The sequence below is a fragment of the Dermacentor silvarum genome, chromosome 1 (assembly GCF_013339745.2).
Source record: "Dermacentor silvarum isolate Dsil-2018 chromosome 1, BIME_Dsil_1.4, whole genome shotgun sequence".
NCBI lineage: Eukaryota > Metazoa > Arthropoda > Arachnida > Ixodida > Ixodidae > Dermacentor > Dermacentor silvarum.
In genome coordinates this window covers 193,592,699-193,620,498 of record NC_051154.1, presented here as the reverse complement: position 1 = coordinate 193,620,498, position 27,800 = coordinate 193,592,699, and the positions used below count along the sequence as shown (strand labels likewise).

Sequence of the window (27,800 nt, the reverse complement as noted above, 5' to 3'; positions counted from 1 at the left end):
CTCAAACTGCCTCGGACTGCTAATGACTTTTGTCCTACACAGCTACTACTATCATGGTGACGTAGTTTCCTGTCAGCGAGCCGCCAGCGGACTTCTAAATCGAAGAAACACATTAAAGCATCCAGTGACATACTTTCAAAAGCAGTGGCACACTATACAGTTATTAAATTACATTACACGTCTTTTGTTCTCGCACCAACATTCTATGGGTACCGCGTCAAGCCACTGCTCTTATATGGGAAATTGCAACACTGTCGTATTCAGTAAATGAGTTTGCACACATTTTCTTTGTCAATAGAAAATGCATTCTTGCAGTGCTTTCATTGGTTATTCAACTTACTAGAAAAACAATGTAACATTTTCAGTCCATGCATATGAACATTAGTTAAGCATTAATATGCAGCAGAGCATGCACAGTGAAATAAGACATTCTTTATTCCCAGCTACAAAAGTATCTAACATATTAACGAACCTTCTTTAACAAATGTGCAATTGGATACTTTTTCAGAAGTGCATTAGCCTGCTGTGTAGACAACTGCGATGCCTTTAGTCCTGGAGTCAAGATTCCCAGGGAGCCAGTAGCCTTGTACTCTGCATTATGTTTCTGCAACAGTAAAAAGTGCATACAGGTCGTATAAAACACTGCAGATAATTAAGACATAGGTAACATGTTACCATTACGCTGAAGCATACCAACACAGCAAATAACCTGTGTCCCTTTTCACATGCTTTAGCACAAGGGCAATTAACGGTCCATTAACAAAATTTACTAATGCAGGACGTCGGGCATGCACATGTTATCCCAGTTGTAGATGTGCACCTGATGCCTGGAAGGCATAGACTGCGATAGTGGGTGGGGCATCATGCTATACACAAAGGATCCTGAAAACTGGATGTGACAACTGTGAGCAAGACCTAGTGCGGATCATACAGAATGTATAGCCCTGTCACGTGTGCACTTTTAAAGGCAGTGAGGCAAAAACACCATTACACTCGGATAGCATAATTGGCTCCTTTATCAGAGCTCGCAGGTTTCCATGGCCTTTGATTTCGATGGCATTTGAAAGGGTGCCCATGACAGTGGTATTTCCATCAAAGGACAAGCTGTTTACACATTGTGAGAATAGCAAGTGAAAAAAAAAAACAATAAACATAGAATAGAATGATTCATGTGTTTTGTAAACAATGCTGTTCAATTTCCAGAAGAGGTTCTGTTCAATTAGGGCAATGGACATAAGAGAACTCAATGCCTGCACTTTAGGTCTTTTCTGCACTGGTAATTAATAGCACTAATTATGTTGGACTGCAGTGTTAGGATCCTGAGTTATCATGAACAAACAAAAAGGTTATATGACAAATAATCCTATCATTAATAAAATAATTGGCCACATCCACACGATGAAAGAAAATCATGGCAAGGAAATGCAAGAAATATGCATTTTTAGTAGTCGGCACTGTTATCGTGCCGGGGTGTTTCACTTAACTTGGGCCAAACTTTAAATATATGCAAATGCTATGTAGCTGGACAGAACCAAGGTAATGTTGTTTGCCGTCACTTGGAAATACTCAAATTATTTTTGCATTCTGCCTAATTAGATAATTAGTCTTCATTAATCAACTTCTGAATTATTATTATTTAAAAAGTGTTAATGAGAAAATTGTAGAACAACATGATAAACTCCTGATGCAGCTTTCTGTTGCTCAATACGTGCAACATAAAAGTGTTTTTCCGAGCTTGACAGATGCCTGCAAATACACGCAAAGCGCCTCGAGTGGCCAGTCATGCGGCAATTTTGCGTGTATTCACAGGCTTCTTTCACGCTTGGAAAAACACTTTTATGTAGCATGTACTGAGAAACAGAAAGCTTTATTGGGAGTTTTTCATTTGCTCTATAATTTTCTCATTGACACTTATATTTGAGAAGTTGATTAATTAATTAAGACTGATTATCTAATTAGGTGGAATGCAACAAATAATCTGAGTATCTCCAAGCAACGGCAAACAACATCTTGGTTCTGTCCAGCTTAGTAGCATTCGCATATTTTTAAAGTTTGGCCCAAGTTAACTGCAAACAACATGTATACTGCACATTTGCACTTTGTTTCACCTAGACATTTAATTGAATGCTCAAGTGCCACCAAGTAACACAGCACAGAAGCCTGATTAATGCAAAAACCACAGGCCCCCTTCTTTTTTTAAGTCACAGAGTATGTTCAAATTCAAGCTCTTCACACTGCTTGGTCTAGCTTTAGCTGAGGCAGCTTCTAACAGTTGCTGCAGCGGCTGATAATGGAAGCAGAAAGTAATGAATGATGCTGATGCACTTCCAAACCTTAAATGCTTGAAAAAGCTATTCACATAGCAACAAAACAGCTGCATGTTAAGTGAGGATTAGGATACCTTCCTTCACCTCATCTCCTATTTGCACATGTCGACGACTTGCCAAGCTCACTCTTCCGGAACTACCACTGTGGCAGCAACATGGCAGACATGGTGAGCACATTATAACTATTTTTCACCTCAATCTTATTGTCCACTGCTGACTGGCTGATTCTAGTGATAGCACAGAGAAGATAGCACAGCCTCTCAGGCCAATGATGAATTATGTAATGCACTGAAATAGGATCCCTGCATTAATGCAGGGCTGTTGCCCATTTTTCTTGTTTTTTGGGAGGAGGCAACTTTTGTATTGCTTTCAATTAAGGAGATTTCTATTGCCCTGTTTGCACTTTTTTAATGCAAGATTCCAGGGCTGCAATTTTGTAGTGACGCCTTCTCACGATGCCAAAAATCGCGGCCCTGTTTGTCATAACAATACATAAATTTGGGGTTTGATATAGTGCCATCATGAGGTACACACAACTACCGTATATACTACCCATGCAACCCAACCCAGTAAATGCTATTAAAACTGGCAGCAATCAATGCAAAATGGCAATGTGACTCCTGCCCAAAGCTGTTACATTAGATGTTTAAAAAGCCCCATAAAAAATTATTTTAACGATAATTGACAGTGTCTATGAACTGACATTGGGGATTTGGAGCCGGCACGCTTGCCAACATGCAGCTTACGCCTCTTCTGTTGCCGCAGGTTGCTGGCGCCATTGCAGCGACGCCTAAGTTTAAGTTTGATGTCGATCGAGGAGGATCAGCAGTCGCACGCGCTCTGGATCTACCTTCATCGACGGCATCGTTATGGATGGCACCGGCAGCCGGTGGAACATTGATGCCTCCGATCACTATCAACACCAAGGCGTTAAGGAACGAGACTATCCACAAGAACCATCATCAAATCACCATCGGACGACGAAAATCATGTGACACCGACTGACCGTATTTAAACGAGCAACACATTGGCTACGTGGGATTTGGAGCCGGCACGCTTGCCCACATGCAGCTTACACCTCGTCTGTTGCTGCAGGTTAGTCATAATTATCTAGTTCTGGTTTGTACGCTATTATATGCCCTGCCGGCTCTATGTCCCATAAGTGCAGTGCCTGTTTGCCAAAAACAAGCGCCGACGGTGGCTTGTAGCAAACGTTATCATTTTTTCACGAACAAGGTTCTATACCTAGTATTGTTATTACTGCTCTCCGGCGATGTTGAGCTGAACCCCGGTCCACTGAATACCCAGGAGCTAGAATTGTTTAAAAGCTTGCAAGATGGTCAAAACATATTCTTGAGTCGTTTCATGCTTCGCCAGACTAGCGAAGCATGAAGTAATGATGGCAGAAATTAGCAGCAAACTGCACGCAACAGAAGATCAGATCACAACGCTCAAAGATACAGTAAATGGGCAAAAGAGTACCATTAGGACAATAACTAAAGCAGTTAGACAACTGCAGGACAAGAGCGTTGACTCAGAAAATATAAGCCGCAGAAGTAACCTAGTCTTTTATGGGGTTGATTATACCGAATCAGAAACGTGGGAACAGTCGGAACAATTGCTCAAAAACATTTGTAAGGAAATCTTGGGCTTAGAATTGCAGTTGGCAGAAAGAGCACACCGGTCGCTATAACGAAATGAAGAAAAGGCCGATTATCGCCAATTTTGCCTCCTACAAAGAAAAATCCAACATTCTAACGCTAGGAACTTTAAAGGAACTGCATACAGTGTCGACCAAGATTATGCACCTGAAACAAGAGATATTCGGAAAAGGCTCTGGCAATATGCTAAGGCCAATAAAGCGGATGAAAGAAATCGCATAAGACTAATCTTTGATAAGTTAGTTGTGAGTAAGACGTTTAAGTGGGATAAGGAAAAGAAGTCGTTCAAGTCGTGAAAAATAAATGACCCAAACCAAGGAAAAGGGGCGTCAGATACTTCATCTGATTACTGCGACAGTGAATTGTAGAAGCGTTGTTAATAAAGTTGACGACCTTGCTGCTCTTATCGACTCCGTGAAAGCCGATATAGTCTTTGGGACTGAATCGTGGCTGGATTCTTCTGTTAAAGACAGTGAAGTGTTTCCGGAGGACTTCATTGCTTATCGTAAAGATAGATGACGCGTGGGAGGTGGCGTCTTTCTTTTAGTTCGCCGCTCTTTAAACTCATCTGAACTAGATATAGGTCATGACGACATGGAATCAGTGTGGTGCAAGGTTACTTTGCCAGACAATTCTTCATTCGCAGTCGGAGCTTTCTAACGGCCTCCTAACTTGTCTGTCACCACCCTGCAGGCTTTATATGAAATTGTTTCTGAGGCTTCTTGTCACACATTCATGCTGGCGGGATATTTTAATTTGCTTGACTTACGCTGGCGTGACGGAACTTGTAAGTTCATAGCAGGTGGGATCTTAAACTTGGGGATGAAAATATCATAGACTCATTCAGATTGACGCAATATGTTATTGATCCAACTCGTGGCTCCAATATATTGGACCTTGTCTTGTGCAACTTGCCAGATATGGTGAATTTTGTAACTGTTATACCAGGAATAAGTGACCACTTGGCTGTCGTCACAAGCGTTAAAACCAAAAAACCAAAAGTAGCAAACAAAAGAAAAAAAGGGACCAGAACAGTGTAGCTATATGACAGAGGTGATTATGCCAGCCCCCCCCCCCCCCCCTCCCCATATCAAGGAAGCTTCGTGATCACTTGCCGCTTTTTGAATGTCTCTCAGATGATTGTGACATTCAAGAATTGTGGGATACCTTTAAATAAAAACTCAAGGAGCTAACCGTAAACTCAAAGAACTAACAGCAACCGTCACTTTGAAAGATTGCGTGTTGTAACCCGTGAGTACAAAGTACAAGGGATGCTAAGGGGCACTACTTTGAAAAACTTGGCAGCGAAATAAAAACCAATGCCAAGACATTCTGGCAATACATGAAATGCTACGGAGCAGATCCAGCGGGCATCACCGAAATTGTCTTTAATAATGAGAAGTTATTAGGAGACATTGAGAAAGCTACTTGTCTAAATAATTACTTTCATTCAGTATACTTGCCAAAACACAGCTGTAGTCCTTCACCATGCACAAGTTCCGTTCCGAATATGAAACCGGTAGAGTTAAGTGTGAATGGAATCAGAACATTATCAAACAAAATTAACGATAATAAGGCAAATGGACCAGATGGTATTTCTCCTCGTATTCTAAAGCAATGTGCTGAACCGATTTCTCTTTATCTCTATGTAATCTACACCAAGTCTTTATCTTCTGGTGCCCTCCCAGATGACTGGAAAGTTGCACATGTCGTCCCCATTCATAAAGGTGGGCCTAAAGAAGATGTAAATAACTATAGGCCCATTTCACTTACGTCCATACCATGTAAATTATTAGAACACATTTTATAAAGAAATAATGACACATTTAATAACAAACAACTTACTGGCTCCTCAACAATATGGGTTCCTTAAGGGTTTATCTTGCACAACACAACTAATTGAATTTTATCATGACCTTGTATCTGATATGGACACTGGCGGACAAATCGACTGCCTTTTCTTGGACTTTCAGAAGGCATTTGATACTGTTTCACACCCTTTGGTTTTAGGTAAACTAGCAGCTTTAAATATTGACCATGCAGTTCTAGTTTGGATCGACCATTATCTATCGTAACGCCCACAGTGCGTAGTGTTAAATGGCAAGAAGTCCAGTTTCGTAGATATCACATCGGGTGTCCCACAGGGCTCAGTTTTGGGGCCACTTTTATTCTTAATATATATATATATAAATGACATTTGCTCAGGAATTGGTTCTAGTATACGGTTGTTTGCTGATGACTGTGTTTTATATAGGAAAATTAGAAATGAAGGTGACATTGCGCTGTTACAAAATGACTTATGTGTTCTTCAATGGTGCACAAGATGGAGAATGAACTTAAATACGAAGAAGTGCGTTCCTGTTACATTCACACATAAAAAAAAAAAACAGTATAACTTCTGAATATGTCATCAGAAATAATATAATGAAGCAAAAATCACAGTATAAATACTTATGTGTGATGTTCTCAGCTGATTGTTCATGGGATGCTCACGTTGATGCAGTGGTTGCTAAGGCTGCCAAGACCCTAAACTTTATACAGCGAAATCTGAGACACGTGCCGCCTTATTTGAAATCAACTGCTTATCTCACATACATTCGACCCATGCTCGAATATGCTCGTGCCGTGTGGGACCCTTGGCAAAAAACACTAAGCAATAAACTTGAAAAAATTCAGAACAGAGGAGCAAGGTTTGTCCTAAGTCGGTACTCGAGAAATGACAGCTGTACCAATATGAAAAATGAACTGGGGTGGGAAATTCTTTCCTCTCGATGACGAAAATTACGACTGCAACTCCTCTATCAAATATTTTATGGTAAAACCGGCATTCAAAAAGAAAAATACTTACACAGGCCTCATTATGTATCTGCAAGTACTGATCATTGTCTTAAGATTTTAGAATATCGCACCAGAACTAATATCTATGCTAATTCATTTTTTGTTCGTTCCATTAGCGAATGGAATCGCCTGTCAAGTCAGCAAGTGTGCTGTGTCAATGAAGATGTATTTTTTTCAACACTGTAACCCCCCTGCTGTAGTGCCTTTGGGCTAAGCGGGGTAATCATTGAATAAAGCATAAACTGATAATTTATTAATTTAATGAGCACAACCTTAGCTTGGAGTTTAGAAAATTCTTGGGCATAACTGTTTACTTTTTGTTTATTTCCTGTGTTATACTGCCCAAGAATGCTGACCTTTTTTGGTTAAAACTAAATTTCTGCAAATAAATTTGTCATGTGTTTTCTAAGTTTTAACCAAGAATGATGAACGCTAAACATATGTCACACCACTATAACACATGTGCTTTCTGTTTACCCTGGAGTTCTTTAATCTAACACAGCCTCTGCTTACCAGATTAGCACAGCCAAATGAGTCATGTTCAATCTCCTGGTTTTTTTTTTCTCTTATTCCGGACATTCGCTCAGGCAAGTGAATAAAATTTCTTAAAAAGCTTTTTTATAGAGACAACATATTTACATCGACTGTTTTATTAGTTACAGCCCAGATTTTTGCAGCGTGCAAAAGATTAATAATCAAGATGGAGCTGCTTGTAACAAGCAGCAGAGCAGACGCTCACTAGCTTATGCCGGATGCTCGAGCTAACGTTGACAACACCCGTCCCTCACATTAGCAAAAATCAAAGCACAATCAACTGCGAGGCACAGCAATGTTCACCTGTTCAACATGCGTATCTGAGAAAATCAATAAAGCAATGCACAATGAGGAAGAGAATCTAATGACAAAGCAACGTCTACATTGTGCTCAGTGGCTGACAAAAGCAAAATGGAGGAGCAAGACTACTGAATGCGGTACGAACATTTACTTACCAAGAATTTGTTGAAGCAGCCTTGAAATGCTGTGACTTCCTTACTACAGTTATTGGAATCATAGTTTTTTTCAGCCAAGCAAGAGAACAAGGTCATCATCTCTGGTAAACAGGCGACATCTGTAATTAAGGCAAAATTCATGTGTTAATTGTAGGCTACTATGAGATGAGCATTGATTTCTTCCAAGTAGGTCCAGCCATGCAGCTAAGCAGAAACTGGAAGTAGTAAAATTCTTAATGCATCATTTTTGTTTACATACAGAGTTCACAAAAGTTCAAAGCCAGGACCACGGGTGGACGCGTGTATAGAGCCCCGGGTGACCGGTAAGTTCGTAGAGAGTTTAGTCATTCATGTTGGTAATGAATCAGTAATTATAGCAGTGATCTGGCTATATCTCGATCATTAATGAAACTATTAGCAATTTACAACCAGCTCGTTAGCGCCGAAATCTCGCAAAGTGATCACATTTATCGGTCTTTTTTCGTACGATAGCATGGTTGACTTCGATGCCATCCTTGCTTGTCCAGTATAAGCGAAAAACAGCGGTCATCTACGATTTCTGCACGAAGGAAAGCACATCAAGAGGAGTGGCGTTGTTGTTCATCTGCTGGGCCCCTGCTGCAGCCTTCGCATTACTCGTTCCACTTTCCTCCCGTCAAACAAACACCGTAAAGATCAGTAGGAAAGAGGCTCCGCAGACAGCTGAGGTACTCCCGCCAGACATGCTAAACTGGCTTTCATGAATGGTGAAGACCGTAGACAGCGGCTTTGCATTTATACCGGAAGAACTAAGGAAGCTATCGACACGAAATGTGCTAACACAAACTAGACCAATCTTCGTGGGATGCACTAAACGGCGGCAGTGCTAACTGGTTGCAAGTTGGCGGCGCCCACTTAGAAGAGATGTGCTAATTGCACTTGGATCGAAAGTACTAGAAACAAAATGTAGAATGGTTTAACGACATGATACTTCATGCTGGGCACTAGATAAAGTGCTATTTGCAAAACCATACCGTTCTGGCGACCTTTCTTTCCAGAGATCCTGTCTTTCAGTTGCATCGGCAAGAGCTGCCGAAACGGGACCGGTGGCTCGGCAGGTCGCCGACCGTTTCCGTACAACGGCTCTGTCGTTCGCATTCTACAGAGGCACACGATTACACGTTATAAGAATTGGACAATACAAGAAGCAAATTAAAGAGTTACGTTCGCTCACATGGAACACACATGCCGGCGAACAGCGGCACAGCACGGTTTCCGTTCAGTGTTGCTAGACAGACATGAACAATCTCCTTTAAAACAACTCTAAAGGCTTATTATATTGCAGTAAGTTTGTAAAGCTTCAACACAGACCTAAATATTGAATATACTTGCTAAAACGTCACTATTATAAAAGCTTTGTTGTTTTTCAACGACAGCATTTAGTTCTTAACCTTATCACATGACCCAATTGCCCGTCGCCCGGATAGCTCAGTCGGTAGAGCGTTAGGCTTTTAACCTAACGGTCCGGGGTTCGAGTCCCCGTTCGGGCGCTATTTTTTTTTTTTTTTTTTCTTTTATATTATTGCCATGATTTGTTTTTTAAAATGGTCAGAGGTGTTCGCTTGCAAAAATCCCGCGTAACGAAAACATGTAGCATAATTGCTTATATCTGCAACCGTACTACCCACACTCCTTCAAGGGACACTACATAGAAAAATGATTTCTTCTGTATCAGTAAATTACTATTCCAGAATACCAAAACCACCACTAGCCAGAACAAAACACACACACACACACACACACACACACACACACACACACACACACACACACACACACACACACACACACACACACACACACACACACACACACACACACACACACACACACACACACACACACACACACACACAAAAGTTTCTGCAGCAGCTCACCGTGACGTCATAGATTTTGACAGCGTACTGCTAGAGATAATTCTTTAGCGGTAAAGTTTGACTGCATTGTGTTCTAAAGGAGTCATAGACTGAGTATGGTAAGTTTCGAGAATGTTTACTGAGCCAACGCGGCCCAAATACGACAAAATAATTTCAATTCCGTGGCGTCACACTGAGGTACCGGCGCTGGGGTTACGGAACGAAATCACAAAAAAATGAAATTTGCGCTTCATTTTCTCGTCTAATAAGCGACCTATTATCGTGTTAATAATGACAACAGAGTTTTCAAGGAATACTTCATCAGTCTAAAATGATTTATTGTTTTACTTAAGTGTCCCTTTAATTGTTGTACTGTATCGTTTGTAGGTGTGTGTGCGTGCGTGTGTGTGTGTAGCTCCAATTCCACGCAACGTTCATCCCGAACACAACGTGGGTCGGCGACGAGCTAGGGCTAAGACTCTCCTGGGCAAGGCTCGGGGACAGGCTCCGGATTGCTGTTTTGTTGATGCTGCCCGGTACCCCGACGGGACGGCGTTCGTAGCGGGGGGCATCCATCACGATGGGAAAATCACGAACTCTGCGACTGTTCGAACGAAGTCGGCCGAGGTGGCGGAGAAGGTGGCCATAGCCCTGACCCTGATGGACGACAGAAGGACCACTATCTACAGCGACTCGCGGGCGGCTGTCCGAACTTTCGCCAAGGGCACCGTTTCGGAGCTGGTCCTGCGCATTCTGCGGGACAAGGACATCAAGTCGCACACGATCATCTGGTTCCCCGCACACATGGGGCAGATCGAGGGCGCCCCGCCCAACCTCACCGAGTCGGCCCACAGAGCTGCGCGAGGAGTCGTTGACCGCGTAGCTACTGGGTGGCGCGGCGCTGAGGTTATGGATGGAGTTATGGAGTTATGGAGTTATGGACAATCGGGACCCTCCCTCCTCATATAATGAACTTACTAAACATTTTTACATGGGACGGTGACGATATCCTCCGCCACATAGGAAACTAGGCAGACCACAGGCGTTGACACTTTGATTACTTCAGGCCGGGCATACGCTAACCCTGCACTATTACACAGAATTTATGCAGAGATACAATCTACCAATGTTTGCGAGCTATGCTCAGACCTATAGCTGACTTGGAACATATGCTCTGGCGGTGCCCCGCGTTACACGACGGCGACGATGTCACGTCGTCCAAATGGGAGGCTGCCCTAAGCAGCCCCGATCTTGAAGCACAGCTATGGGCTGTCCATCGGGCCCGCGACGCAGCAGAGAGGCTCGGCCTTTCTGTACCGACGTGGGAGCGGCCCGCTACGTGCTGACGCGCGTTCCGAGGGACCGAATAAAGTTTTATCATACCATCATCAGCCGAAAGTGTTCTGTGTCCAGGAGACACATTTACATTCCCGACAACTGAATTTGCTCCGATAGTACGCAATTTTTCGGAACGACCGCGATGACGCTGTTGCCTCGTCCGGTGGGGTCACATTTATTGTCGACAGGTCTGTCGCTTAACATATACGTATATAGCCTTTCAGACGCCTCTCGAGGCAGTGTCTGTGCGAGCAATCCTATTCAATAAGTTGGTAACCATCTGTTCCATTTACATACCACCCAACTATCAGCTCAGCAAAACAGAATTCTACATCTTCAAATTGACCAGCTCCCCGAACCATACATTATCACCGGTGATTTTAATGCCCCTAACAGTCTTTGGGGAGACTCTCGGTGCGACACGAGAGGCCGGCTAATAGAAAACTTTCTCGTATCCTCTGGTGCGTGCCTCTTTAATAAAAAAAGAGGCCACTTATTACAGTGTCCAACATTAATTCATATTCTTCAATTTATTTAGCTATTGGCTCTGTGGCCATCTTTCCGTATTTAAAATGGAGTGTAATAAAAAATCCAATTGGAAGTGACCACTTCCCTGTAACGTTAAACCTCATAAAGCAACACGAATGCCCTCTAAATGTTCCTCGGTAGAAACTGGCCTCGGCCGACTGGGATAACTTAAAAAATTTTTAAAGAAGGCAAGTCCACTTGTCGAAACGTTGGCTCCTGCTCTCACCTTGTCCTCGTGCTGCTCATCGTTTAAAATAATCAAGTTATTTATCACGATATTTTATCAGCGAATTTAGTACAGGCGACGGAGTAGCGTATTTTACCGCTTTTATAATCGACGTAGCATAAAAACGCATTCCACTGACAAATGGTAACTCATGCAAAAGACGAGTCCCTTGGTGAAATGATGACTGTTGGCCGGCGCGAAAGAAACAAAAAAATTAAGCATGGGGCATATATTCCGTCGATATCAACATGCAGAAAACCTTTTCAATTCAAACACATCAAATCGCAGGGAAAATGCAAGCAAAGAGGGCAAGGTGGGAGAGGTTTCGCTCCGGTATTAATTCGTACACATTGGAGGCGGAAGTATGGGATGGACTGAGAAGGCTGAAGGGGCAGCAAATCCATTCGTTTCCCTTGGTGAATAAACAAGGAAACAGTCTGAAGGACCAGGCCGACGCTCTTGGTGAGCACTTTTAGTGCGTTTCTAGCTCTATGCGCTATTCCGTGTCTTTTCTGTAGTTCAAAGAAACGGGAATACGGAAGCCACTCGACCGTACATGTAGTTCAAACGAACTTTTTAACCGGCCTTTCAGCGTTGCTGAGCTGAGAGCTTCCTTGAAGGCATGTCAAAGTTCTGCACCGGGTCCCGACAGAGCTATTGTACGACATGAATGGACACCTTCACACAGATACACAAATCACACTACTCACACTCTTTAATACTATATGGGCAGCTGGACGTGTTCCATCCGTATGGAAAGAAGTTATTGTCATCCCAGTTTTGAAACAGGGTAAATATTCTGCTTCAATAACAAGTTATCGCCCGATTGCGCTTACAAGTTGCCTCTTCAAGTTGTTTGAAAAAATGGTCAATCGTCGCCTTCTACATTATCCTGAATCGAACAAAATGCCTAATCCGTATCAGTGTGGATGTCGAGAAGGCCGATCAACAAATGACCATCTCGTGTGTGTCGAGGCTAATATTCGTGATACTTTTGTCCTTAAACAGTTATTTTTATCTCTATTTTTTGACACGGAAAAGGCCTACGACACCACGTGGTGCTATGGAACTCTCCGAGACCTGTAACGAATGGGTATCAGGGGGAACATGCTGAACGTTATTGAGAGTTACCTCTCCAAATGTACCTTTCGCTTAAAAATAGGCAACATCATCGCGTCCATTTATGCAGGAAACTGTGGTACCTCAGGTGCACGCTTTTTATTGTGCAGATGAACACGCTTCGTTCTTTAATACCTCCAGCCCAGTGGCATAGCCAGAAATTTTGTTCGGGGGGGGGGGGGGCTCATGTTGCAACGCGGCTTCCTCCTTGTAAAAGTTGTCGAGGCATCAAATACATGAATAATAACTGCATTGCCACTGCCAATGCCATTGTATATTAGATGCTGAAAACGAATTATTTAACGCTGCGCACTGTCAAGACAACAAGTAAATTATGTGTTTGTTTTATAAAAGAATAGCTTCGTATGTCCCAAAAATTGTGGCAGAAATAGCTGATATCAATGCTTCCGCGTTTTTTTTTTTTTGTCTATCTAATAAGTAAAGAAAATATCACGCGAACATTAGAATTATATCAGTTCGAAACCAGCAAAGCAGTGCATGCAGCTGATATGAAAAACGTAAAGGCCATAACATGAACAAGTTGAGGACAAATATTTTGATGAATTTTTGTCATTCAACAACCTTGTTTTTATTTTTGTACATATGCAACGGCCAGGGAAAAATCTCGATGACGCTGTCATTCGTTGCAATGGACTGCGCAGGAGCAGATGTTACCGGTCGTATATTGTTTTGCACCGAAATTATAGTCGCAACAGTGAGTACATATAAAAAGCAGAAGTGCCGCAAAATATACATTAGAAATGCGAAGATAGAATGAAATATACAAATGCCAAGATAAACGGCAAGAAAGTGTCACGTGAAACCAAGTTCACTGCTTGTGTACACAAAACATCGCAACAAGATATTTAAATATACGTATAAGTCTGCAATAAATCTACGTATCTAAGGAAACGTCACTGTATATAATGCGTCAAACAAGACAAATAAACATGTTGTGCAGTCACAGATAGTAAACTTCACGCATACGAGTATAGAGACAGACGATCCAGGCAAGAACAAAACTATGATCTCAGAAATCGTGATATGCATTTGGACCATGCTGCGATCGCGACAGCACCATGTGGCTAGAATAATAGAAAAAGAATGCAGAAATTGATATGAAAATGTGTATTTTAACTGCCTGCACAGCGGCAACAATTATTCTGCACCCCAAATAAAGAAGGGTATTGCTTCGTTTCAAAAAAGAAAAAAAGGAAAGAAAAGGCCTGGACAAACGAAAGCCACGGATGATGCGGCAAGTTGATTTACCCAACATCCGAGTGCGTTTTTGGGAAACCCCGCGTGTGCCGGGCTTTCAATGAGCAAGGTTTGTCAAAATTGGTTATTGATGTCCCCATAATTTTTGTATTCCCAGGATAATTTTGATCATCATGCTAACTGTTACAATAAACGGTGAAAACTTCGGTGGTTTTAAAAGCTAATGAACAGTGATACGTTTTCATAATTACGAGCTTATATAGGAACGTGAAGGAACAGATATTTTTACAGGCATTGGTTTTTGCTGCTTCGCTATCTAAACGATAAACTTCAGTCATCGGGGAGGTTTAGAGAAGCGTTCAATAACTTCGGACACGTTGATGGCGACGTCTCTGTGGGTGTATAGAAGCGCCAGCATAACCATGCGTTCCTCAGACATTGTATAGCGCAAGTGGTTTTTTAGTAATCTCATGTTTGAAAATCTATCTGCCCTGGCAGTGGCACTGGAAATGTGACTAGAGCAGTTTGTACACATGTACATATAACCTGCAGTCTCCATGAGAGAGGGCATCTATTCCTGTGCTAAAACCTAACAACACTTCGATATCGTTTCCTCAGCACCACGCTCGACAAGGTAGACAGCCGTCCTCTTACGGAAGTCACAATTCTTGGTCCCTGGTCCCAGTCGACGTCGGAATGAACTGCTTTAAAAGCGCTAGTACGCTTTTTAAAAGAAACAGGACTTAGAGAAAAACTATAGAATGTGCGGACTGATAAGTTTCTTTTTTTTCCCTTTTTAATCGTCTCTTGTTTTCTAATCTTTTCTGCCCTTCCCCCATCCCCCTGTGCAGAGTAGCCAACCGGACACTTAACCTGGTTAACCTCTCTGCCTTTAGCCTCTTTTTTTTTTCCCCTTCCTTCCTTCCTTCGATATCGTTGACATCCTTGTTTACTTACGTACCTTGCACAAACAGTAAGCTGTTCGATTCCAGAAATATCCGTCGTTTCGTCAGCAAGTACGGAGAAGCAGCCTGCAGCGTTCACTTTTGCACCTAGGCTTTCTTTGATAATTTCACCACAAATTTCTATAATTTCGTTTTGTACGTCTGGTTTAAATACGAGACATTACTGGGGCAACTTTCCAAATGGTTCTTCAGATGTGTATCTCCACAATCAACTCGCATGCGAAGAAGCGCTCTGGAAATACCAGTATTTTCAGCGGGGGCTTTGCTTAAATCCATGGGACCAGTGTCCCTATCGCCACGGCGAGCCAGACCTTGCCGCCCGCAAAAAAAGAACTGTCTCAAATTAAATAGGCCGTTGACTTTCTTCTGTTTTCCCTTATTTTACTTTGCCTGCCCTGGTCCAGCTTATTGATCACATCGGGCGCGCTTCCTGAAAATTTTTGGAGAAAATTATCAGATGCCAGCTGACAGTCACGGTGATATTTAATATTTTCGTGTGTGTGGAAGATTACGAGCGCGTGCTTCCATTTCTGGAACCACTTGGACACGCGCGTTCGAGTGCGTGCATGTTGGCCAAAGTTTCTAAAAACATTAAACCCTGAAAGTTCCAGAATTAAAAATCAGAAGCACGCCTTTGGAAATGTCAGTGCACTTTTCGCGTCAAAAGTGTATGAGAACTTTATACCCATCAAGTTTCGTAATTGAAATCCATGCGCTCCGTAGATTCCGGTGCCGCTGCGAGATGCCGCGACGCGCCCGCTCGCTATCGAAAAGCCCTTGAAACTTGGTGTTCGGCTGGGGCTCCTTACGTTATGTGACTCCAGGTGCATGGGCGTTGCCACGAAATCCAGCCCGAGTTCGCAATTTTCGTGCCGAAATGTCTTTTCGGGCGTCAAAAAGACATTGTAGGCAAAATCCAGAATGATTCCCGGTGCCGGTGGTTGTTTTGGTCGGCGGTGCATGACAGCACGAAAAAATTTCGGGGGGGGGGGGGGGGGGGGGCTGCAGCCCCATCAGCCCCCCCCCCCCCCCCCCTGGCTACGTGCCTGCTCCAGCCATTTTCGAATCTGTTGACATAGACGACGTACATATATGTTTTAAATCCTGTAACCTTGCAGTCTGCGAGAGGCAAGTTCAAGCTTGGGCTAGAGAAAGTATCCAAATGGGCAGGCGCAAATATGTTCAAGCTCAATCCACATAAAAGCTCCAGTGTCCTTTTTTTTTTCAAGATCCCACTATCGAACTGCAATGGTAATATATTCCCGTGAACAAAGAACATCTGTTTTTGGGCATCATACTCGATTGGGCTTTAGTTCCTTCGGGGCTAATAAATGTCATTTCTCTCTCTCTCTCTCTCTCTCTCGATTGAAAACTGAGCTTCATCCCCAACTATATATACCTCAAGGCCAAGTGCCTTAAAACAATGAACATATCGAAATTCTTTCGCACACAAATTGGAGAAGTGACAGAAAATTCTGAACGAATCTCTACAAAAGTCGCGTTTAGAGTACGGGGCTGCGGTGTATCAGTCTGCTACACCGAGTACCCTAGATATGTTTGATACTGCTCGTTATTTAGGCATCTGCCTGGCCACAGGAGCCTTCAGAACTATCCCTGTACAAAGTATCTATGTAGAATCTAGAGTGGTCACTAACCTGCAAAGGTCGTACTCCAGTTTCATGTATTTCCTGAAAGCACAAAACAAGCGATATGACTGGTGCAACACTTTTCCATAATCGTCCAACAGTGAGAAAGACCTTTTCACTGCGTGTGAGGAACCTCGGCGAAGCAATGGCTGTCTCACTTCTTGAAAACCCTCTAAGGACCCCAGCCAAACCACTATACCACCGTGGCTGTGGCAGCGTGTACATTGTGACATGTCTTTAGTAGAAGTTACAAAGACATCCCCAGAAATACACAAGGAAAGTGCATCTCCTAGAACTTTAGTCAAAGTACTCGTGTCCAGAATTTTACACTGATGCGTCAAAGTCCCATGACGGCGTTTCTTATGCTGCAGTGGGCCCATCCTTCTCCGAATACGGCTGTTTGCACCCGGAAACAAGCATCTTTACGGCAAAGGCCTACGCATTATTGGCGACTGTATGACGCATCCACGAAATAAAACTAAAAAAGAGAATAATATTTACAGACTTCTTAAGCGTCGTAAAAGCCTTAATGTTTCTAGAAAAGAACACAAATCCTGTCTTTACTGAACTTTATTCAATGATCTGCGCTTTGTACGCATCTCATCAGCATATCATAATATGCTAGGTACCTCCATAGAGGCATATTGGGTAATATGTTTGCCGAGCATAAAGCCGCATGAGTAACTACAAAACCAAGTAATTCTTCCATAGTTGTCCCTGAATAGCTTTAAAGCCCTTCCTACGCAAGTAACTGAGGGGCCATTGGCAACGTACGTAGGACACATTATTAAGTCAAACGTAGGAAACGACGTTTGGCAAATACAAAAATACGACAAACTGAGGTTATCTTTTGTCGTCTTAGGATAGGCTACACGTATGGCACTCACTCCAACCTATTGACCGATGATGAGCCTCCTGTCTGCTACAAATGTGGCGAGACGCTAACGGTCCTTCGCGTCTTGCTAGAGTGTCGGGAAGTAGAAGCTCAAAGAAACAAAGTACTTTGCCCCGGCGTATACAGACAACACATTCCCCTCCACCCGCCAATGTTTCTCGGCACTGAACCACTTTATAACAGTAAGTTAGTTTTACAGTTTTTGCAAGGTGTTCTTAGATTGCAAGTTATCAGTCCAAGAGATCCGTAGCGCATCCTCACACTAGAGACTGCTGCTGCGATAGCATTCTTTAAAGCACGTGCCTCCCAGCCCTTGCGTCCAATAGCTCACGGATGAGGTATGAATGTTACTTCTACTCTCACGTTTACTACATCACCCCTTTGTAATCAAACTTTTATGGCCATAGCATACATCACTAGTCATAGTCATTATTCTAATACATATACATTTTACGAGCTTAACAACGATTACTTTTTAGGCCTCTTTATAGCCATGTTACATCTACCTTTAACAACTAACTTTTTTTTTACCATGGACAATCTATTCATTGTCTTTTTCTTGGTGCTCTTTGGCCATATCTGCTTCTTGCGCCAATAAAATCAATAAATCATCCTTATCATCAGCCGAATATTTCATGCCCAACTTATTTTATATAGAGTATACTCTCTTTGCTAATCGGGCGCTCTATTGCAGAACGGGACAGATCTATGCGATAGCTCCCCACCTTTTTCTTTTGCTGAAGACTTATCACCATACAAAGTTCTTGGAACCGCAACCCTGCATTAGAAGAGAGCGAACAATCTCCCAAATCAGTCGCTATAGTTACAGCTATAGGTGCGCGACGCAGTCGCATATGACAGCCCTGTGTGCTGCGCACGTATAATTATGATAGTTCAAAGTAGGTCAAAATACCATGACAATGCCCTTGAGATTGCACTCTTGCTAACGGCGCTTACTGTTGATCTACTGCACAGAAGCTTCGCCGAAGATTCGAAGAGCGGCGCTTTAATAACTGTAAGACTTCATCCACTCACCATCTCTGACCTATATAATCACGGACGTCACCTGTCAGCATGAGCGGGCACTCACCCACTATTGTAAGCGAGACGAGTGAGGTTTACCCAGAGGGCCCGCACGAGAGGGTATACTTCCTTGAAGAAGCCAGCAAGGAAGGGTCTTCTCGACGTGTCCAACGTTGCGCGCGAGAAAAACAGCGCAAGCCTTGGCGATCGACCAGCTTAGCTCTCAGTCTGTGGTTCTCCCACTGCTCAAAATCGGCGCGAAGACGCCGCCCAGTATTTGCAAGACACCACTTACTGACGCAGTGGTGGTGCAAAGCTAAGGATTCTTGTAAAGTTTAGGAGAGCAGGCAGCGGCGCATGCGCAATAAGTGGGAGTGTGCGAATATTCGACAATTTCGAATAATGAATCGAATAATGTCCTATTCTATTCGGCCCTCGCCGAATATTTTTCGAATAGTTTTCGAAAATTTGAGAAGATTAACTGTGCGCAATTAAGCATAAAATTGGATCAAAAGTACGGTAAATATTATACCCGCGGGCATAGTATATATATATATATATATATATATATATATATATATATATATATATATATATATATATATATATATACGCATAAAACATCACAACTTGCGCAGTGGAGCAGGCTATGTCTCTCAGGGAGCCATACTTTGCCGGCTATACAACGATGAATCACATCCGCTGAAAAGTCCTCTGCATGTTAAGAAATTGATTATTTGTTTGCTAATGCTTCATTTGTGTTTTAATTCGCAACGCTTCATAACGCACAATGCAATGGCAGAAATATGCTAGCGTTACGAATACTATAGGATGTGAACACCATTTTATATTATTGTGAAAACAGACGTTCATTATTCGACAACTATTCGATTCGATTCCTTTTTGACGCTATTCGATTTGGTCTCAAAAATTACTATTCGCGCACCCCTAGCAATAAGGGAGTGAAATGGATATGCGCAAGTAGGTTGTAAAGAAATTTCTGTAGTGGAGCACTTGCTGCAGCATCCTGCGAGGGCAGGCACTGAAACCTCAGGGAACAAAACGAAAGCTGTGGCAGACGGACTTCACGCAGCGCGCGAGTAAACGTTTTTGCACTTCTAGATTGCATTATTGGCTACCTAAAAAATTAGTCGAAATGTGACTTTCTTTTTCAAATCGAAACGCATATTCAACTAATTAACAAACATTCACTAATTAACCTTTATTTAGTTAATTACTTTACGACACAAATTGCAATTTACGAATTGTAGCCGGTGAGCTTGTCAGGCGTATCCACTTGGAATGAATTTCCAGAATGACACCAGTATGGAGATATGCGCCATCAAACTCGCCGTAAGAACGCACTGTTGTTCTACTTACTTTTTACCAAAATGCTGTTTTGTACATTGAAGCACAAAAGTAACTGGAACGCCCATGTATTTCGTCCCACACTTTGGGAAATAATATCTCGAAACTGGTCTCATCCTGAAAATTCATTTCAAATGGATGCGTCTTGCAAGCTCACCGGCTAAAATGTGTAGATTGTAGTATGTGTCGTAAAGTAATTAATTAACTAAGAAGTTCATTAGTCATTTTTTGTGCATTAGTTGAATATGTGTTTTGATTTCTCGTGTTACTAATGTCCGCTTCTTCGAATAACCCAGCTGAACGATAAGAATTATGCTACCTGCCACAGGCGATTTCTAACAATTCCGTAAAGCCTAATTTTGAACACCCGTTTTATATATATATATATATATATATATATATATATATATATATATGGGATATCACGGCGGCCAGTGGCTCTAGGCGCCAATATTGACCCCATTTTTAGATTGCACTACCTTCGGGATCGGCCCACACAAAAGGCTAGAAACATACCCGAAGATACAATTTCAAGCCCGCACACACACACACACACACACACACACACACACACACACACATACACACACACACACACACACACACACACACACACACACACACACACACACACACACACACACACACACACACACACACACACACACACACACACACACACACACACTCACTCACTCACTCACTCACTCACTCACGTGCGCGCTCGCACACATGCACCCACGTACATACGCATGCGCTCACCAGGGTGTGAGGCACGGGTTGACGTGTGTCAGCGGGAGCGTGCACTCTCTGATGGGAGAGTGTCAATCGGTGCGTCGGGCCAAGTAGAAACCCTAATGTGAAACAAATTTTCGCGGCAGTGGTGCTAGGAATGTTCATGACGCCAGACCAAGATGCTCAATTTTCAATTTTCGTTAGGGTCTGCAGGAGGCGCTCTATCACCTGGCAAACTTTGGCGATAAGATTGGGGCGATAAAGGAGAAAATAGAGTAGAAAATATTGAGGGATCAGCCGGGACCCCTTGCACCCCTTCAGAGCTGATCCTGTGGGCACTACTCGTCGGAGTGTTTCGGGTTGTAGATTCGCAACACGTGAAACAGGCCGTGTACTTGGCTGTAGCCTAGGCCGCGCGTCACCGCTTCGCTTCGCTTCGAGCAAGCGCCATGTTTGCCGTGATGACGTCCTACGCCGTCCGCCTCGTACCAGATAATGAGAGACGAGCAGGCATGCAGATGGCAAAGTTGCGTCCGCCCGTCCAGACGATCGGACAGCCTTCCGCCCCGGTCCGCATGCGTGTGGAGCGTACGGGCGGATTGAGTACGCCAACTGTACGAGACCATGCAGGAGGTAGCGTGATAACGATGATCGAGAGGATAAGACTCGTGGCGATAAAAGAAGAACCAGTTGTTCACCATGAAGGAGCGTGGGTGTTTTACATTTTGATAAGTGCAGGCTGGCACCAAAATCGCCGCAAGTTGTTTGCGAGGCTGGGTGCTTGTCACAAGGAACTGTTGTAAGGGGGCCAGCTGATGGTATAGACAGGTGGCCGAATGCATCAACGAACACCTTTTATTCACTTATGTTTTCGTCTATATACACAGTCCTTCAGCGAAACCAAAGAGCAAACTTACGTGACGTCAAAAACGCACGGCTGGGTCTCAGTAAATGGGAACTATAAATTGGTGTGCACGGAACAAAAAGTAAAAACAAAGAATTCGTTTAAAAATCATAATTTATAAATCGCTGTCAAATACTCGTCTCTTTCGGAGTAACGACACAAGGCGGGCCTGCGAATAACCAAGCATGTAACCCCTGTGACGGAAATTTAAATGTTACTTCGCCCACTCGCTGCCGGTGCCTTTCATTGCTGTATAGTCAGCCTTGTGCGCAGCTTCAGGCTCTCATATATTATACAAATAGAGATGTAGAGTATGTTTGTTTGTTCATTTGTTTATATGTCTTTGCTGCGACATTCCATCTACACAAAAATTTGCTATATGCGTCATAAAAGGTGTTACTCGCGGAGCGGCTTTTAAACATTTTGCACAGAGGGTACTATAAGCTGGGGATACCTACAGCATAAAGTGGACCAAATTCGAACTAACATCATGAAAATTTTGCGCGAGTTTCAATTCAATGACATGGCGTTTCAATGGACACAAGAACAATGTACTATACCAGGATGCACAGTTATATGTATTACTACATTGGTAACCCTGTCTGCATTTGTCCGATGAAAAAAAGAAAAACTAAGAACAATACGAAAGCACAGAAACTGAATGCCAAACTTTCTTTTGAACTTAGTGACCATACCGCGGAGACGACGTTATATAACAGATCAGCATTGGGAATTAAGTCTTAATATCGCGAATCTGGGCCCTTTTCGTGCAGGAAAAACATCAACGAATGCTTTCAACGTAAACTTCTGTTTCTTTTCAATAATACGCCATCCTTTTTATTGGCAGTCGATCAAGTCTTCCGGGTCAGACATAGTCACATGTGACGTAACTGAGCTGGTGCGAAAATTTCACAGATAGGGTGGCCATATTCCGTGTGATTTTACATCGTTTTCTGGCTTGTCAAGGCTGCCCTTCAGGAAAAGTCACTCAATGGTCATTTCGTGAGTGTTATCTACAAATCTATTCTGACGTATTCGTATCGAGACTACTTTGAAACTAAAACCTCCAATGCGTGCCCCATGTAAAAACTGAGCGAGCAATCCATGACGCCTACTCGGAGTGCTCTATATACAAGGTAATAGAAGGCTTGCACGCTCTGACTGGGAGAACATCGAGGAAGGTTGACGCTCCCACCGAAAACCAAGCTTTCGAATAACAATCACGCTAAGCGTCACTCGCGTTCCCTATTAAGAAAAAAATGCACGGGCTGCTGGCCTCCCCGCGTTACGTCATGGCTGAAAGCGCGCAGTCCTCAGTCTATTTTGCAGGAAGTGCTGGCTCAGCATACTACCTTGCTCTGTCACGTTGGCCACACCTGGGCAATTTTAATTCTTAGGAAGAAAGTATCCGGACGGCGGATTTCCGAACTTCTTGGAATGAGACTAACTTTTATGGACTAAGACAGCGTACTACATAATTTTTGTTTCTTTGTTTGTTTTTTATAGTACAGCCAGCGGTAAAAAAAAATGCATATTTTTGAAAGCGACCCGAACTGCCTGAAGGCTTTCCCTGACTATGCATTCAAGGCAACGCAGATGAATAACGAGGTCACTGAGGCCTCGTATTGCGCTGAATGGTTCATCGTTATACGAATGGAGAAAAAGAGCGCTCGCACAAGGACTTAGAGGAATAATAAAGGTACCTAGCTCCGGCTATTTGTGTTTCTAGACCAGCAATGTATATGAGATCGAACAGAAGCATGTGCCATGGCGTGCTCATATGCACAAGAACAATAATATGCTACATTCCTTTCTCTTCCCTGTTTTTTTCTCCACCGCGTACTCTTATCGAGTAATCAACGAAACCTCAAAAATCTAATCACGAAACGCACGTAAGATTAATTAGGAAAACAATAAGACGTATACATGCACGGAAATATCGAAGAAACATGCCAACACGCTGAATGACAAAAGTGCAGTAACCGGTGCCCGTGCGGGAAGCTGAAATGCACAGAGGGAATTGGGCTGGCACTGAATATAAGTAACTATATAGAGTGCGCCGGCACGTAAATAATGAAGGCGCCTTCGAATGTTGTGCGAGCAATGTTAGCACGGTGTCATATTTGAAATGGCGCCACACGTCCGTTGCAAGGGTTGCTGAGCTTGCGCTTACAGCATGCTCCCAGATGTCCCGTCGCAAACTCCGCCTCCAGTTGAGTTTGACGAAGTTCTGGTACTTAACAAACTTTTCACGATGTCTCGCTGCTCATGGGCCACAGATAAACAGCCGCGCGCACAACACACCGCACTCGTTAGCGTTCACTTGACTCGCGGGGTTCACCCCAAAGGGCGCGCAGTCCCAGTCAACGCACTCGACTTGGCACGAACACATTGTGACCTTCGAATGGGAGGTCCGGAAGTGCATCGAACACTTCAACAGAATCGATTTCCCGCTGAGTCCTTCGCACAGAGAAAACACATGGATAATTTCTTGTCGACTGATGCCGCGAGTCACACCCACACAGATGTTCAACACAGAGACAAAGGCCCGCTCAAAGACACATGAAATGCAACTTAAATTTCGCCATCGAGCGCAAAGGATCAACTCTTTTCGTTTAGTTTCTTAAAACTTGGCCCGTTACTACATTTAGGACATCTTGCGCATTCTAATACGTCTGGGACAGCGTGCCGTCTTGTACCAATTGCGGTCTAATTTTCTTTCTTCTTCCTCGCCGTTTAGTGACTCTGTGTACCGTATATTTAGGTCCACACCTAAGGTCTTCAAAGATAAGTTCATAACCGTATTCTCAATGAAAACAATATAGAAGCTACGCAAATATAAGCTTTATTGGGCCAAGCTGACAAATACAGCTGGCACAAATTTCACTGCGGTAAAATAATTAGCGAGAACTCAGCAATGAACTTTTTTATTGATACACATAACTGACTATGTTTACGTTACAATTCAGAAAGCGGCCGCTGCTATTTATGAGGCCAAACCAATTTTGTGGCGTTCTTTTAACAAGTACACATGTTCCAAATATGCGCAACATAGTATGGTCTTCTGTATCCTCAGTCAGCTAGCCAAATGATGCAGTTGAACTGATATATTGTGCGGGGCTGCTGGGTGTATTTTCAAACAAAATGTTTGCAAACTCGACTTTAGATCCGTAGTTTGGACTTGCGAGTTGTGTATAGTCATGACTCTTATCGCGGCTGGCTTACCCACGCATTGCTCTTTTCATTTGAAAAGCTTGTATTCAGCACGTCCGATAGTTTACTCACAAAAGTTTTTTTTCTTTCTTTTTCCTTTCATTTTAGCTATACTGGCTCGAGTAGCAGAAATTATGGCACATGACTTTGAAATCGGAGTGGTGCGCCTCCCGATACTGTGGGAATGATCAAAGTATCACTCTGCTGTTTCACAGCTGATCACCACAGGTTCGAAGAAATGTGTGTGATGCAGCTATACACACAAGGCCAAGTTGAACGCACATCTCTAGTGACAAATAAGGTCCTTTTGAAGGCAATGTGTAGTCTGCCTTTTTTTCTTTCTTTTTTGCTTTACAGCGCTCAATTGCCAGCGGACGCCAGGCCGTTTCCCTTATTATGCACCTTTTATAATGTAGTGGGCCATCCAGTAACCTGCGAACTCTTAGCGATTCGAACCATGAGGCATCTGCTCAAAATACGCAAATGGAACGGCGGCAGGGTCTTCGCGCACGTCGAACAAGAAGTACAGCAAAGCTCGCGCTTCGGAATCAAAGGCACGCGAGTAGCCATGCAAATGCTACATCGAACTGCACGACCCGATAAATCGATGACTGTTGCGAAACACACTTGGCATAAGCCAAACGTCCTGAAGTGAACAAACTTTGGAGAACTTCCGATGTGACGTCCACACATGCACTGGCGGTCCATTGGGCAGCCTGGGCAGCTTTTAAAGCTCTCGCTCGCCAGTACAGCAGCTGCCTCGCCTGCCAGCCACGATCTTGGTGGTAACATAACAGAAAGTGTCCGTGCTTCATTCGGGTACCGTTGCACGCAGACAATAACGAAAAAAAAAAAAAGAAGAGCATCTGATGTGAGGCAACTTTAGCTACATGGCGCGTGCAGCCCCAGCACGCCGTATCATTCGGAGTCGAACGGAGGCGGCTACAACTTCTCGTCCACGCCATATTCGAGGTTGTAGTAGGCGTGTTCGGGGAAGTTGTCCAGGTCGATGTATCCGGCGTTCAGCTTGATGAGTTGGTCAAGGTCAGAGGCGAGCCTCGAGAAGGGCGGCCGCTCCTTGGGGTCCGGGTGCCAGCAGGCGCGCATCAGCCGGTACAGTTCCCAGCGGCAGTGCACCGGCTGCGCCATCACGCGGCCGTCGCGCACTGCATGGATCACCTCCTGAGCGCTCAGGCCCGGGTACGGCGTGGAACCTGAGAGCAAGCAGCGAAAGGCGGCCCAGCGGGGCTTAATATCAGTGAGGGGGGTCCTCGGGAGAAAAAAAAAAAGGGGGGGGGGGAAGGCGGGTGGCGCACTCCCCACCCCCGCCTTTCCCTGACGATCAGGAAATTCAAACCACAGAATCGGGATATAATTTTGTCCCAAATATTACCGGAATGTTCGACCATAAACAGGCGCAGATGACCTGAAACACAAGACAATGAGATGGATGTGCACATGGGGAGCACTTCATTAGGGGATGATCCATACTTCGTGTGGGTGTGTAGTTAAGCTCAGTTCATTTAGTACTACTTTTACTTCGGTAAAACTTTTTTCCCCAAATGCTGCAATTGGAGAATAACTAGCTTTTTCTTTCTCTAGAAAATTAGCGAACCTGGTACGAAAGAGGCATTACCAAGGTTTTTCGGCAAGAGGATCGAGCCCTGCATCACCCGAGCCGTAGCCTCCTCGATCAAGGAAGCTATGCCCGAGCATACATACAACTAGCGAAGGATAACGGGCTATGCAAGGGGCCTATACTGCAAACTACGAGTTAATTGCCTAAATTTTCGAATTACCTTATTTCCTTTTCCCTCATACATACATACATACATACATACACACACATACATACATACATACACACATGCATACATACATACATGCACACATACATACATACATGCATACATACATACATACATACATACATACGTACATACATACACACATACGTACATACACACATACATACATACATACATGCATGCATACATACATACATGCACACATACATACATACATACACACATGCATACATACATACATGCACACATACACACGTACATACATACACACATACATACATACATACATACATACACACGTACATACATACATGCATGCATACATACATACATGCACACATACATACACACATACACACGTGCATACATACATACATGCACACATACATAAAAAATTAAATTATGGGGTTTTACGTGCCAAAACCAGTTCTGATTATGAGGCACGCCGTAGTGGGGGACTCCGGAAATTTGGACCACCTGGGGTTCTTTAACGTGCACCTAAATCTAAGTACACGGGTGTTTTCGCATTTCGCCCCCATCGAAATGCGGCCGCCATGGCCGGGATTCGATCCCGCGACCTCGTGCTCAGCAGCCCAACACCATAGCCACTGAGCAACCACGGCGGATACACACATACATACATACATACATACATACATACATACATACACACGTACATACATACATACATACATACATACATACATACACACATACGTACATACACACATACATACATACATACATACACACATGCATACATACATACATGCACACATACATACATACATACATACATACATACATACGTACATACATACACACATACGTACATACACACATACATACATACACACGTACATACATACACACGTACATACATACATACCTACATACATACACACATACATACATACATACACACGTACATACATACATACATGCATGCATACATACATACATGCACACATACATACACACATACACACGTGCATACATACATACATGCACACATACATAAAAAATTAAATTATGGGGTTTTACGTGCCAAAACCAGTTCTGATTATGAGGCACGCCGTAGTGGGGGACTCCGGAAATTTGGAC

The 27,800-nt window shown here is 43.4% G+C and overlaps 2 protein-coding genes and 1 non-coding gene across 4 annotated transcripts in view; 1 reads left to right on the top strand and 2 right to left on the bottom strand.

Moving 5' to 3' along the window:
* Nucleotides 1-417: 417 nt before the first annotated feature.
* LOC119436587 (uncharacterized) lies at nucleotides 418-9,185 on the bottom strand. Its single transcript, XM_049658967.1, has 4 exons — nucleotides 9,029-9,185; nucleotides 8,829-8,953; nucleotides 7,816-7,934; nucleotides 418-604 (listed from the first exon to the last, which is right to left on the bottom strand). Exons 2-4 carry the CDS (start codon nucleotides 8,950-8,952, stop codon nucleotides 464-466), a joined length of 384 nt encoding a protein of 127 aa, XP_049514924.1. The 5' UTR covers nucleotide 8,953; nucleotides 9,029-9,185; the 3' UTR covers nucleotides 418-463.
* Nucleotides 9,186-9,271: 86 nt separating this feature from the next.
* Nucleotides 9,272-9,344, top strand: Trnak-uuu (transfer RNA lysine (anticodon UUU)). Its single transcript has one exon. It is a non-coding gene; the product is annotated as a tRNA-Lys (tRNA).
* Nucleotides 9,345-23,153: 13,809 nt separating this feature from the next.
* Nucleotides 23,154-27,800, bottom strand: part of LOC119436586 (tyrosine kinase receptor Cad96Ca) — a 63,046-nt gene continuing 58,399 nt past the window's right edge. For both annotated transcript variants that reach the window (XM_037703474.2, XM_037703475.2), the window contains exon 10: nucleotides 23,154-26,102. In XM_037703474.2, coding sequence (XP_037559402.1) covers nucleotides 25,831-26,102 — 272 coding nt within the window. In that variant the 3' untranslated portion in view covers nucleotides 23,154-25,830. The remainder of the gene's footprint in view (nucleotides 26,103-27,800) is intronic.